Source organism: Conger conger, chromosome 6, assembly GCF_963514075.1.
Source record: "Conger conger chromosome 6, fConCon1.1, whole genome shotgun sequence".
NCBI lineage: Eukaryota > Metazoa > Chordata > Actinopteri > Anguilliformes > Congridae > Conger > Conger conger.
Window position 1 is genome coordinate 50,762,732 of NC_083765.1, and position 15,704 is coordinate 50,778,435.

Genomic DNA, 15,704 nt, shown 5'->3' on the forward strand with positions numbered 1-15,704 from the left:
GAGAGAGAGAGAGAGAGAGAGAGAGAGGGAGAAAGAGAGAGGGAGAGAGAGAGAGGGAGAAAGAGAGACAGAGAGAGAGAGGGAGAAAGAAAGATGGAGAGAGAGGGAGAGAGAGAGCGAAAGAGAGGGAGAGAAATATCAGATTCAAGCAATTTAATTATGTCATTATATGTACAGTATAAGAGTCATATAGTTTGTAATTGAGAACAATACATTATTGAAAATCCTCAGTGGAAACAGCATAGGATGTTTATATACCATCATCCATATTTTAAAAGAATGGCAGCAAAATTAAAGCTTACTCACTGAGCACTTTATTAGGAACACCTACACCTATGTACACCTACTTATTCATGCGATTATCAGCCAATTGTGTGGCAGCAGTGCAATGCATACAATCATGCAGACACCGGTCAGGAGCTTCAGTTAATGGAAAACTGAACATCAACATCAACAGCTGTTTTGTGGGCAGAAATGCCTTGTTAATGAGAGAGGTCTGAGGAGAATGGCCAAACTGGTCAAAGCTGACAGGAAGGTGACAGTAACCCAAATAACCACACATTACAAAAGTGGTATACAGAAGAGCATCTCTGAACACACAACGTGTCAAGCCTCTAAGTGGATAGGCTACAGCAGCAGAAGACTTAATACGTCCAAAAGATCACACGATTAGTACCTAATAAAGTGCTCACTGAGTGCATATACTATAAATATATACAGGCCAAATGGTAAAACATTCTCAGTCTCGCCTCATAAACCAGTAGCATGGAAACCACAATGTGTCTGTTGTGCGCCTTGTTAGCTGTAAGTTGAATCCCTGAATCATTAGTGTCTGACAATGTCCTTTCCCTGCAGTCAGAAGGGCACTCCCACACTGATAATAGCCGCTCCGTGGGCATTTCCACAGAATATTTGAAAAGATGTATTCAGTTGGATTTATTCTGGGCCAGTCTCTAACAAAGCAGGTTCTATTGACTTCAATCACAAAGACATTAACGGTGTGATTAAATTGTGTTTCTCATTAAGCAAGGTCCTGAATATAGCGTTATTATCATCCTGTTATAATCATCTCAGGGCTCAAAGACTGCAGGATTTGTCATGAAATGGAGGCTTAGTGTTAAGGGCTCATTAGGAGGTAAAATATAGAGAATGGATTTGTTCTTTATTGCTTGGGAGGGGGGCACACGTTTTTATCTGAACAAAGCAAAAAATAAATGCGAATATTTAAATTCATGTGAAAGTGTTATCTTTGCTGGTGACCAAATTGCCTAATAAAGATGTGTTATTTAATTTATAGCTTTACATAATATTCAGCATTTTAAAACAATGCAAATTAAATCAGTAGGTAATAAACAACAAGAAAATAAATAAATTGGGTCTGTGTTCTGGAAAAAATCTGCAGGTATACTTCTTATTTGGAGAGAATGGTTAGTACAGGGCTGTTCAGGCTGTTTGGGTGTTAGTTAGGGTGTTAGTTAGGGTGTTAGGGCTGTTTTTGTGTTAGGGTGTTAGGGCTGTTTTTGTGTTAGTTAGGGTGTTAGAGCTGTTTTTGTGTTAGGGTGTTATGGCTGTTAGGGTGTTAGTTAGGGTGTTAAGGTTGTTAGGGTGTTAGTCAGGGTGTTAGGGCTGTTTTTGTGTTAGTTAGGGTGTTATGGCTGTTTTTGTGTTAGGGTGTTATGGCTGTTTTAGTGTTAGTTAGGGTGTTATGGCTCTTAGGGTGTTAGTTAGGGTGTTATGGCTGTTTTTGTGTTAGGGTGCTATGGCTGTTAGGGTGTTAGTTAGGGTGTTAAGGTTGTTAGGGTGTTAGTTAGGGTGTTATGGCTGTTTTTGTGTTAGGGTGTTATGGCTGTTTTTGTGTTAGTTAGGGTGTTATGGCTGTTTTAGTGTTAGTTAGGGTGTTATGGCTCTTAGGGTGTTAGGTATTTTTGTTCTGTCAAAAGCTGTGGCATACTGTAAAGCTGCTTGGCATGTATAGGCTCATCTGCCCCGAGGCTTGTAGGATCAGTAATACAGAGAGCCACAGACAAACGTTAGCTATAAGATGAGGGTAGTAGGATCAGTAATACAGAGAGCCACAGACAAACGTTAGCTATAAGATGAGGGTAGTAGGATCAGTAATACAGAGAGCCACAGACAAACGTTAGCTATAAGATGAGGGTAGTAGGATCAGTAATACAGAGAGCCACAGACAAACGTTAGCTATAAGATGAGGGTAGTAGGATCAGTATTACAGAGAGCCGCAGACATACCATAGATGCTAGATGAGGGCACTAGGATCAGTATTACAGAGAGCCGCAGACATGCCATAGATGCTAGATGAGGGCACTAGGATCAGTAATACAGAGAGCCACAGACCTACCATAGATGTGAGATGGGAGATAGGATTGAGCTGATTGAATATTTAAGGGAATTTGAGCTTGTTTGCCTGAAATTAACCCGATGCATCTGTCATCAGAAATGCGCTGTGGCTCAATGTCTCAATCAGAGCGTTGGGCTCCTGGGGCCTGCTTCTTATTAACCACTCTGCACAGATGGCGCAGGTTCTGTGAGTCGCTCTGAGTTTTGTGAGATCGATTCTGCAGGATTCAGAATGGATTCAGCCTCAGATCCAAAGCGACCGAGAGACTGGCTTGTGTAAGGTACTGTCAGTGACTGCTTCCATATTCCAAACGGCAATTTTAATGTGCCTGTTCCTTTGGGAATAACGCTGAGTCATTCAGATTTTCAACTACGCCGACCCCCTGTGGCGATTAATGGGCAGTCAAGCCTCAGCAGGAAAACCTGTCTATTGACATGTTCTGGAGGGCCCCAGGGTTGCACAGACAGGCCGGGCATGACTTTAAGGAGACTGCCATGGAGGTTTAGGCGAGGGGGAAGGGCATTAGTGGCAGCTGGCGGAGAGAAATGGACACCTCCGGACCTCTGGTGCTTGTGGGAGGCGGCCAAGCCAGCCTTAAGGCTTCACGGTAGTTAATGCCTTCACCTGTGCAGGTCACGGAGACAGCCGTCATTGTTCAGGCCTGGTTCCCGCCTGGGCTGTGTAGCGTGATTGAAAACCCCTCAGTGTGGAAAGCCCATTATGTTCCCCAATCACAGAGCCTGGGGGTACACATCAGTCCACGGGAACACTGCCCCGCTAACGTCCCCTCTGATTGGTCTTTGAAAGAGGCTTATAAATGTTTCATGATATTTCACCGCCGGAGGTGACACAGCTCCATTCCATGGGAAACATTCTATAAAATTGCCTCCTCTTTTTTCCAAGGCCGTTGCAGTTGTGTTGGGTAATATTTTAGGCTGGGGGAGATTTTGCCGCGACACATTCATTGAGTTGCTTTTTATGGGCTTTAATTCTGGCCCGATTCAGCTGGATTAGCAACATTTGACATTGATCGGAGGGTGCTTGGGGTTTCAGCGCTTCCGCATTAACAGTCTGACGGAGCGACGGGTAGGTTAATATCCAGCTCACGGACGCCGCCAGAGAGTGCCCTGGCAAATGCTTGGCGGGGAAAGGTGAGATGAATACAAATGTGGGGATTTTCTACTGGACGCAGGGCTTCGTGATGTCAGGAGCTCCCTCCCAGCTGAGCCGGCCCAAGGCATGCTGGGACTGTGAGCTTCCAGAGGGCCCAGTGAGCGCAGTTCAGACTGGGCCTTGAAGTTACGCACGTGGTTATTTAGGAATGCAAATCAGCCTGTGTCTGCTAGCTTATGTATGTCAGCGCATTGTCAGCGCGTTATACAAACAGCTCAGCTGGTAGTGTGTTTTTCCAAAGCAAAAGGAATTATTTCTGCTGCTATAAATATTCCGTCGGTGGCCTCAGCAAATTTGAAGATGCGATACTCGAGTCCTGTCACACACTGGCTTTGTCTAAAAACCCGAATCCTCCCCCCAGTGCCAACACACACCTCCCTTCCATCTCCGCCTTTTGTTATCGTGTCACACTTGACCCCGGGAGCCAGGCCTGACATTTTAATTCAGGGCTCAGTGCACAGCTGAGGCAGATAAGGCCTCAGAAGCTCTGTCACAGTGTAACTGAGACGAGCAGGAGCTGGAAACTCACCGCACACGCCTGAGCGTCCCTTAAATATTCAATCAGCTCATTAGCATTCGACACGGGGAGGGGGAGGCCCATAAATCTGCTTGTTTTACCAGCGGTTTAATGGCTCCATAATGGAGGGGTTAGCACTGATAAGGAAAGGGAGGGGGTGGGTACTGACAGGAGGACGGATGGCTAGGCAGGGTCTTTGGGGAATGCTGGTGCCTGTGCTTTGTAAAAGGGGGAAAAAATGCAGCCTTTCATGGATATTTTTTCCTGAAGCTGTTGCCATGGTGCCCAGCCAAGGGCCTGTACACTGCTCATCAGTAGTACCTATAGGAGAATGACTCTGAATCCATCAGATCCATACGTTCTTTAAGTTTTTAAAAAGTATTTACCCCCTTCCTAATTTGTGTAATATTAGACAGAGGGAAACAGCTCAAACACAAAGAAATTCCTCTTGATTTTTTTAAGACAACTTTGACTGTCTACTGAAGAATGCACTCCTTATTATACACTCAGCGAGCTCTTAATTAGGTATTTATTATACTTCTTTTTTAGACCTAAGTCTTCTGCTGCTGTTGTAGCCTATCCACTTAGAGATAACACGTGCTCACCACTGGGCAGATTGTGAATTCTTTCAGGGGTTTGAATCTTTAACCCCTTATGTCTCACCGGTCCAGGGATGTTTTTTTTTTGCATTAATTTTTTTCAGGGTGCCATTTTCAATCATTGTGGTTACAGGATATACCGTGTGAATGTGTTGAAACTCACGGTTCTATCTGTATAATCTGTATAATAATGTTAAGATGCCATTACTTTAGCGACAGCAGTTCCTTATTTTGTAACATGTGGGTGGTAAAACAAGTGTGAGCGGACCTCACATTCTCAACATTTTTGAAACAAAAAATAATGTAATGTCAGTGTCCTTTTCACAACAAGTGTCCAGTGGACTAGTAATCTAAAAATACGCTAACTCAGAGTTTTGATAGAATATCCATTGTTTACTTAGAATTGCTCTGGTGCAATTATCATTGTTGTCCCTTTTCGCCGTTGTATACTTAGAAAAGTAGAAATACTATTATCTACGTGGATAGATAATTGTCTCTCAAAAAACGATGAGCCCAAGTACCGTCTCTGACAAGTATTTATAATGTAGTTGCAGAGAAAATGCATTACCCCCATCCATGTGCAAGAAAATTCTGTATAAATTCAGCTCATCAAAGAACAGACTACAGGAATGTTATAGAAGTGATGACTAGGCTTGCATAAAACACAGCATTTTTTCACCTGTGTAACGAAACTGTAGCATTTTCAATATGCACGTGAAGTCTGTAGTGCATCGGCAAAACCGGTTCTTATGATTTTATGCAAAAAAATGGTTGATGTTTACAACCCAAAAAATATTTAGTGATTCTACGTATAAATAGAGGAGTTCCAAGGAATCTCTCGTTGGAGTGAATATTTCTGAGGAAGACAGTGGAAACACTGTTGACAAAACAGTGATGTGACCCCATTTTATATCGGTGAACATCTAAATATATTTTCAAAATATTTTATAATTATTCAGTTAGCTTATGAATAAGGGACCAGCCTGCTTTTGAATACTAAATAGCATGTGAAATTATGGAATGTTGCGTATTTGACAAACAATTCAATCAATGGACCTCAATGAATATATTAGTATACGAGATGGTATTGCGATTATTGTACTTATATTTCATGATCTTTTCGAACTGTTTCTGTCTGAGGAGAGCTGCAAGGAGAGGGACTTTGGGACAGAGAGGCAGGGGAGGTTGACAGGCAGGGGGAAGTGCAAACACTTTTTTTCAGGGTAAAAGGTGTTATAAAATGCAGTATTTTACACCTCATAAGACCTATAATATCATCTAGTTTCCATGTGTGCTTGGAAAACTGCCTAGACATAGATTAGAAAAAACAATGCGGAATGCTCATTTTTGGTGATACTGTCCTCAAATTTTCAAATTGAATTTGTCCTGTGTTGTGACTTGGCTCCATTGTGTTTCTAAGTGCACTAGCCACAGCTACAATAATCTGTTTCCAGTCAAATACAGAAAATCATTTAAGTGAGAAAAAAAACCAGGATTATGCCTGTAGTCAAAAAGATTCAAGAATAGTAACCATTTTGTTTTTTTGGTATGTCACTATTAAGTTTGTGTCAACAAGGGGTGCTACTTAAGGGGTTAAACAATCTTACAGTAGTAGTGTACTGTAAACTGCATGGCATGCTAGAGGCATTATACATTTTTTTCATTGCACTTTTCTAAAGCATGCTTTATTTCCAGCATGTCCATGTCTCCTAATTAAGACCAAGTTGGATGAATGGTTTTGGAATGGCCACCACAGTCCCCAGTTAAAAATCTGTGGAGAGATCTCAAAAACATGTCGTACATGCAAGGTGGTCGAAGAATATTTCTGAGCTAGAGGCGTTGTCGGGAAGAATGTGTAAAGATTCCAAGTATGAGAATTGAAAGGCTCTTAGCTGGTTACAGGAAGACTTACAAACTGTTATAGTTGCCCGAGGAGGAGTTACAAAGTGCTAACTAACAGGGCTCCCAAACTTTTGCACAGGGCCTTTTTCCTTTTTTATTATTTTGAATCTTGCTTTAAAATTTGAAGAAATGTGTCATGGTTAACATTTAGACCATTTAGAGGTCAGGTTTGCTTCTGTTCACTTTAATTATAGACATTAGACATAGACATTAATTATAAAAGGCTTTTTGACCAGGGGTGCCCAAATTCTTCCACACTACTACATGTGCTTGTGTGTGCTTGTGTGTGTAATGGATTTTCCTGTTCGTTTTTAAGCTTTGTGTACAGCTGAGGCAGTGAGACAGTTGTATTTGGCCAGATGAGATATTAAAGAGGCAATCTCGTCTTTGTTTGACACATCATGGGAGCTACTGATCAAAGACAGGCAGGACTGTAAATGTTTAATAAGATGGTAATGAGTCCCAAGATCCCCTTATACAGAAAGGGATGGATCAGACGAAAGAGGGGGGACAGCAATCCCTCTGACCCATGCAATAAGCACAGTGCTCAAATGGAGCAGGGAAAGGAAATGAGAGACATCACGGCCTTCCAAAGTGATCACTAATATGCCCTGGATTTGAACATCTACTTTAAACAACCTGTCTGGAAATGGTTTTTGATTGTGATTGTTTTGAATATAAAAGTGGAGTGATAAGAAAAGATCTAGTTCTTTTGACTGCTCAATGTTGATATGGACCTTGAAGAAGGTGTGGGTATGTTGCAATTAACTGTACATCCAGATGGCGTTAATGTAAATTCAAACAGGCTATACCATGACACGTACCATATACGAATACTATACACTGCTTGTGTAAAAGGTGTAAAAATGGCATATTATATATGTATGTTACAAGTGCAAAAAAATCACTTCCACTGAAAACACACAGCACACCCTGTTCAGCCAGAGTTGGTCACAGAAAATTTACAAATGTACAAGATTAGAACACTGCAAACTGTTCTCCACGCTTGAACTACCAGAATGCAGAAGGCAATGTAGTAATTTACTAACACAAAGGCACAGCTGAACAGGATGTTCCAGGATGCATTTACAAATTTGGCCAACAGAGGTCACTATAATACCAACAGTATTCCGGTTTATGCTTTACTGCTTTCCAAAAAAATACTTCCACAAGGATGCGCTGATGTTCTCTTGCTCAAAGGAAATATTGAGAGTTCCTAACTTCTACTTCTAGCTCCTAGAAGGAACATTTAAGTCCTTAAATGTCCTTAAAGATGGTGGACTCCGGTCGATTTCCCGGTCAGGAGCAAGGAAAGGAAAGAAGTGGAGTGTGAGCCTTTCATTATTCTGCAGAAAACATCATGAATAAAGGACACCGTGTTGCCTTAAAAACACACATATGCATTCAGACGCACGCACACACACACACACACACACACACACACACATACACACACATTGTAAATTTGTGTAAACGAAGACAGAAATATTGTCATGCCTTGCGAAACTCAACTCCACCACATTAATGTAGTTGTATTACAGTTGTGATTCGAAACATGAGTTGGGGGAAGGAGCGCACAGAATAGTGTAGTTTGACAGAATAATCAACAGCGAGTCAAATATAGATACGTATGTTCCATCCATTGACGCTCTCTGTGAATAAAACTCTGTGGTACTTCCCCTCTTCCTCCCTGTGGCCTGGCTCTGCCTCCTGTAGATGCTGCACAATAAGCACGTGATGGTTCGGGTCGGGGGAGGCTGGGAGACCTTCGAGAGCTACCTGCTGAAGCACGACCCCTGTCGCATGCTGCAGATCTCCCGGCTGGAGGGGAAGACCTCCCCAGTGGCCAGCAAGCCGCCCGGCATCAAGGACCTCAGCCCCGACAGCTACCTGGTGGTGGCCGCTCACTACCGGAGCAAGAAGTGAAGGAAAAACTGTCCGTACAGATACCCAACGGTCAATTTACACCATAGCCAAGTGACAGTTTGGCCCAAAATTCAAACTTCTGTTTCTGAGCCCATGACGGGCCGTAAATGCTGCAGATATCATTCAGTAAACTGGAATTAGGTCTCGCCTCAGTAGGCTTTATGTTCGTCGTGTTGTGTAGTTATTGCAGTACCTGGTTGGAGTATCAGTATCCTTGACATTTTGAGTAGTGGAACTGAGGTGGAAGGGACTCTTATGTGTCAATGGTAAAATGCTTAACTGCACATTTCTTACCCTTTCAAGATAACTGGTATGACTGTCTCACACAGCCAGGAATTACGTTCAGCTGTGTTGTTCTTTTTTGTAAACATTTTACTTAGAAGCCTTTAATATAGACTTGTGTTCCTTGGATTACTCAGTTTAAAGACTAGCTGAAACAGAAGTTAGAGCAGCACTGGCTTCAGTGACACACGAGTGAAACGGATCTTTTGCGGGGATTTTTGATGGGCGGGGAGTCGATTTGACTGATGCCAGATGAGGAGGGGGGACGTCAAATGAGGATGCACGCCGCTGTGTGAAAAGGATTGTGATTGGAAGGGAATGGAAACTGATTCACGCCCACTGGCACATGAGGCTGTAAAATATCATTTTCCAGGAAGTGGACGAAAAAAAACTAAAGTATTCCAATTTTATAAATTGTGTTGACACTTAAGACATGTTTGTATGGTTGTGAAGAATTAACTAAATTGAGGAAAAATTGAAAAAGAAAACGGAAGGTCTGTGTATGTTTCTTTATATTTCTTTTATTAAGAATGAAGAATTAAGAAGAATTTAAGAAATGTTCTGTGAATGTGATGATGCATGGCACCTTGCATTGACTAAAAAGCAACAACTGTTGTGGGGGCATTTCTATTTTTTGTTTTTGTACTATATGCTGGGTTATTCTGTCTACAGATACTGAGATGGGCCAGGAACACACAGTGCCCTGTACTGAGGTATGGTGCATTCTCAGAGATATCCATGTGGGGTCGCTGTCTGTGCCTCCCATGGGACCTGATCTAGACAGTTGTTCTGCAGACATTGCTACACTTGTGGCAATATGTTTCCATAAAATCGGTGTCAATTAAACGAGAAGTACAATAAACAACACGGTTTGTGGTCTGAAGTATTGTGTTGACAGACCAGTGGGAATGCTAGAATAATACTGAATCAAGGCTGATATTAAGTGCCTTGGGTGAAGCATGCTGTAGAACAATAAAAGTACCAAGAGGTACTTTTTTCAGAGGGTTCAATATGAAATGCAGTTGCTGATAAATGTACAGAGAATAGTAATCTATGCAATGTTCTTGTCATGTACAGACTACAGCTCAACCTTTGGTTTGAAGTTGAAGGAAAAATTTATTGGACCAATAACCATTGTGAATGGAGCTAACACTGTGTGCATTGAAACAAGACAATCAAATGTATTTCCAGTCATTCAAATGTGTTTATACGATCACATTTTGCTCACATTTCTTTATGGTTTTTTTGCTAAATGTTTTACTTTTATTTCTATTTCTAAAATGTATGTACCAGTTACTTTTGAATTTAAGAGTAAAGAAAACTATTTTCCCATTTTAACTTGCTTTAATTGTATGGTGCCCACTGTGCACATACATAGGAGATACTGTAAAGACCCCCATCTGTAACTGTTTTTCCTACTTTTGGTAGGTTTTGAAATTTGTTGTGTTAAAATAAATGAATAAACAGAAAAGGGTTATTTTCGGTTATTTTGAAATAGTGTCACACTGGATACATCCCTTATGTGACCCAACACGTATGAGGGGCACGTTCACAAATGTAGCATTTTATAAGATGATACTCAAGTAGAGATTCAGAGCTACAAAACAAGGTGTCACTTACCAAGATAGACCAAATACCTTAGCCGTAATGTTAAATAGGGCATTATACTTTTCCAAACCGCAGTTCTGAGAAATCAGTTAGTGAAGAAGTGGTGTAAATAGCTGATGAACACATTACTGGCTTTTCCACATCCCATCCCTTCATCCAACTGACAAACTGGTTACATTAAACTTCATTTGCCAGTTTCAAGAAACAAAAGTAATTGGATCAGCACATAATTTTGGATTGAGTAAGCACATCACTGAATACCAGCTAACACATTGCACAGCACCTGCTGAAGGAGCTTCCAGTCAAAAGCGTGTTTATTATTTCTAATAAATGATGCAACGGGAGTTTCTGTCCCAATTCCTCTTTTTTCGACCGAACACTTCCATGTATTAGCACCCATTTTTCTTCTTTTTGCTAAATAAACCACTGGAATTGTTTCATGCGCCAACGCCTTTTATTGAATAAGCTTTATTAAGTTTTGCATTTATTTCTATCAGTAATGAGCCCACTATTCATAGACTAGCCACATTCAATTGCCGTTACAACTAGAAGAAACGCATTAAGCTAGCTTGAGAAATTATTATCACATAAAGAAAATATGAGATCATTACATAAAGAAAATGTGAATTTCCTGTGAATGAAGAGAAAGGTTTCCACAGATGTTTTCTCTTGGTAGGAATGCAGTTGTCGTTTGTCACCTCAGTCCTTCTCTCATTGCTGAAAAGCCCATTATGAGCATATTCCTTTTCAGACTGCGACAATGTGTTAATCGTACAGCATACTTAGACGTGTTCATAAGGCAGTTTATTTTCTGAGTCTGAGCGCAGAAGATGCATCCGATCCTCTTCCACTTCAAGAAAGTAATCACACCATTTCTTCCCAGTAACCTCTTTCACTGGACAGATTCAGCTAATATGGTTGAGAGCTGCCGCCAGACTCTTCTCACTGTCCATAACAATAACACACAAATAAACTACAAAAAGAAAAAAACATGATTTTCTCATGCCATTTCTACTGTTTATGCTGTGAGCAGGAAGTTGGCATCAAACTGTTGGCAAACATTACACAGGCATGAAACAATGAAATCGAACCCCACGTCCATGTCATATGAGGTGGTAACAGAAAATTTGCTATGACTTGGATTTGCTATAGATAAACCTGTCATTTTACTGGCTAACAGGGCTCTGGATAACCTAATTTTGAAATAAAGTTGCATTTCAAATGGAATGCAGGTTGGTTAGAAAGCATTAGGGTGAGTAATCCTTTTTGGAGAGCTTTTATGACACTTCAGGCATGTTTTATAAAAACATACTCTAATATATGTGAATAAAAGACACGTGAAGGTCAATTTCCTAACATTTTGTATCAAAACAATATGCAAATTGCAGATGTTTTGCAGTTGGAGAGATTTGGGATTTGAATGCTTGTCGATATCTTTACCAAATTTTGTACACAAGTTGAAATCAAGTTTGTACACAAATATAAATATAGTAGTTCTGGGGTTGTCCTTCAGATAATTGAGATACTCTGTGCTAAATTATAAAAAGATACGTTTTTTTGTATTTTAATATATCTTTTGCGTACACTGTATAAACATGCTCTGACATGAATTTGTTCTGTGTCAAATTTCCCAAAAGCCTCTTATCTTGAGTCTTCAACTTAACTTTTATAGGACTAGTTCAAAATGGGTGTAAATTGCCCTCTAGGGGGGAAAAGTGGAGAGGGTTAATACAGTACTTTGGAGAAGCCCCTTTGGCAGCAATTACAGCTTCAAGTCTTCTTGGTTAAGTCTCTACAAGCTTTGCAAACGTGGATGTGAGCAGTGCTTCCCATTCTTGCTGGAAGATCCTCTGACTCGCCGTCACGTTGGATAGTAAGTGTCTGTGAACTGCCATCTTCAGGTCTCTCCATTGATGTTCTATGGGGTTTAGGTCGGGCTTTGGTTGGGCCACTCTTTCCAACGTCATCTCACCAGGACACAGGCAGGGGAACAGCAGGACAGAAATGGATGGGCCCCTGAGCAGGCAGGATGGGCCCCTGAGCACACAGCTACAGCTCAGCAGAAGAGAGCTGACATGCAGACGCACCCTCCAACAGACCCACCCTGCCCCCAACAGACCCACCCTGCCCCCAACAGACCCACCCTGTCTCCAACAGACCCACCCTGCCTCCTACAGACCCACCCTCCAACAGACCCACCCTGTCTCCAACAGACCCACCCTGCCTCCTACAGACCCACTCTGCCTCCAACAGACCCACCCTGTCTCCTACAGACCCACCCAGTCTCCTACAGAACCACCCTCCAACAGACCCACCCTGTCTCCAACAGACCCACCCTGTCTCCTACAGACCCACCCTGCCTCCAACAGACCCACCCTGTCTCCAACAGACCCACCCTGCCTCCTACAGACCCACCCTGCCTCCAACAGACCCACCCTGTCTCCTACAGACCCACCCAGTCTCCTACAGAACCACCCTCCAACAGACCCACCCTGTCTCCAACAGACCCACCCTGTCTCCTACAGACCCACCCTGTCTCCAACAGACCCACTCTGTCTCCAACAGACCCACTCTGTCTCCTACAGACCCACCCTGCCTGAAGCCAGCCATGAAAGCTACACAGGCAGACAGGCCACACCAGCTACAGCCCCTCTAAAAACCTGAAGCAGACATATTCTCAAAATCTTTTTTCTTTTTTTTCTCAGAGGTGAGATGTTGTGATATGACTATGCTGCCACCTAGTGGGGGTCATAGGGAAAGGAGGAGGAAGAAAGATGGCAGAATTAACACTTGTATTCAGTACTTGCCCATAACATAGCATTGCACACCGGACAGAAATTGGACCACTGCTCAAATACTTACTGACTGCACTGTAGACATAATTTGATGTTAAAATAATAAATTACTTGAAATCAATAAAAAGTACTGGCACATTACAATGGAATTGACCATGTGTATCTTAAAACAATGTGAGTGAACATGGCATGTTCTGGTGAATTTATAAATATTGTTCTCCTTCTGCATTATACACAACATGGGTGCAAATGGACCCAGTTTCTTCTTGCTGTATTTTAAAAAATAAAATAACTGTATCATTCAGGATCCATTCACATCTTCAATTCATTGGTCTTCATGGTCAAATTAAAGTTTTTACTTTTGAATAAAAAGTGCTTATGATTACCCCTAGAATGCAACAAATGGGTCCAAATGGACCCGTATTCATTTCCTATGGAACTTGATGCATAGCTGAGGGTCTCTTTATTACCTATTTGTAATGAGTTAATCTACTCATTGGATACTCAAGGTATTCATTAACCCCTTTAGTCTCACTGGCCCAGAGCTTATTTTTGCATTCATTCCGTTATTAACGGCGTAATGGTAATCACTATGGTAACAGGATATACCATTTGAACACGTTAAAACTCAGGGTTCAATCTTAATAACCTTAATAACCAGTTTCTTATTTTGTAACATGTGGGTGGAAAAACAAGCGTGGGGGGACCTCGCCTTCTCTGCATTTTGGAAATCCATGTACTACATGAATTAAGATAATGTCAGGGTCCTTTTCATGACAAGGGTCCAGCAAACCAAATGCATAACAATGCAATTCTAAAACATGCTAACTCAGGGAAACGTGTTGATAGAATATCATTGTTTACTTGTCTCAGGAGGAATGATCACTTTGTCCATTTTGCTGCTGCATGCTACAAAAGTACTTATACATATGAATGCTATTACCTATGTTTTGTATAGGCTCCCTAAAACAAGAAGAGCTCAAGTACAAACTTCTCAGGCCAGTATCGGTAATCCTGTTGTACAGTAAAAGTGTGATCCGATCCGCGAGCAAAAAAACGCAGTAGAACTCCAGCTGAACCTAGAACCAGCTAGTGGTATGGTATTGAAGTAACGACTGAGAATCATTTTAGCTATAGTTTGTTAGGCTTTCATAAAACAACACAGCATTTATTTTCCTGTTTAATGAGTATTAGGTCTATGCTCCTCAGTGAAAAAAAGGTATAGTGCTGTGAAGTACATGTAACAGTTTTGATTTTACTGTGTTACGACCTTCTGAGGATGGAAGGCAACGTCTGTTCACCCAGGAACAGGAACTGGCCATTGCCAATACAGTGTAGGCAAACATCATCCGCCTACATCAACTATGAGAGCAAAACATCACAGACCACACATCATTCCATCATATGAAGCGTGTCAGTATATCCACACTGCTGCATCTTGCGCCAATACCAACCTAGGATGAAGCAGCTGTACAGGGTTCCAAGTGTCAGTGCTCTATACTGTAATACAGTAATGGCAGTAGATCGTGGCAGTAGAATGGCACTGCATAGATACGTTCACACTGAGGCAGGTGCCATTTTCGCTGTTGCCAGGCCAGGGAGGACATTGCTTGTGATGTGGATGAGGTGATGTGCCCAGACTCTAACAGAAGACGGGATCCACAAACCATCCACCCCAACCCTTACAACACTATTTTTCTTTTACTATTGCACTGTAATATTACTATTATTTTTATTTCTGTGAGTTTACAATAACATATTGTATTGAATACTGCACTGTAATTCTACCTTTCTTTGTGTTTTTTGTTGTTGTAAAAACCTTCAATGGCAAAAAAAATGAGCTGTATATATTTTTCTCTGAAGCCTATTTTTGTGTTTATTGAAATGTAGGTAGATGTACTGTACTGGAACAATCTTTCACAGAAGCCTGTATGAGAAAATATAGGTATAGAAAGTACTAAAAGACAGAAGTGTTTTGTATAAAGTACATCAGTGTTCTGTTGCTGCTTTAAAAGAGTAATTCAAATGGTGCATGTGTGCATTACTTTGTTGCAAAAATACCATTTTGAAAAAGGATTGTTAGGTTTTGATTGAAAAGTTTCATTTTGCCATAGAAGTGAGATGCATGTAAGCAACAGTAAAAAACTGTAATCAGGTGCCACTGAACAGGCTGAACTTTCACAATGCCGCGCTTCCTTACACCACCTGGTGTCGTTGTCGACCATTACAGGTCATTATTTTTTTTTACAATGACCCAACTTGACAAGCACACCTACGGAAAAACAGGGATCTACCTGCGGAAACCCAACAGACCTCCAGAATACTGCGATGACTTTAAATGACTGCATCTGTAATCCCTCAGCTAAACACAGCTAGTAGACTAGAGATTTTATGTGTTGTTATCAATGTCGTGCCTTCCAGCCAATGTGTGTCCGTCTAATGTCAAGCTGTGGTCATCCTCAAAGTCAACATACACGTTTCCAAGTTTGTCTTCAGCTTGATTACGGGAATAAAAAGAACATTCAGACATTCAGGATAACGTG

At 41.4% G+C, this 15,704-nt stretch overlaps 1 protein-coding gene across 1 annotated transcript in view; it reads left to right on the forward strand.

Moving 5' to 3' along the window:
- The window catches only part of LOC133131067 (growth arrest-specific protein 2-like), a 51,090-nt gene extending 40,861 nt beyond the window's left edge, over positions 1-10,229 (forward strand). The window contains exon 8 of the mRNA XM_061246177.1: positions 8,267-10,229. Within this exon, the coding sequence (XP_061102161.1) occupies positions 8,267-8,476 (210 nt within the window). The 3' untranslated portion in view covers positions 8,477-10,229. The remainder of the gene's footprint in view (positions 1-8,266) is intronic.
- Positions 10,230-15,704: the final 5,475 nt, after the last annotated feature.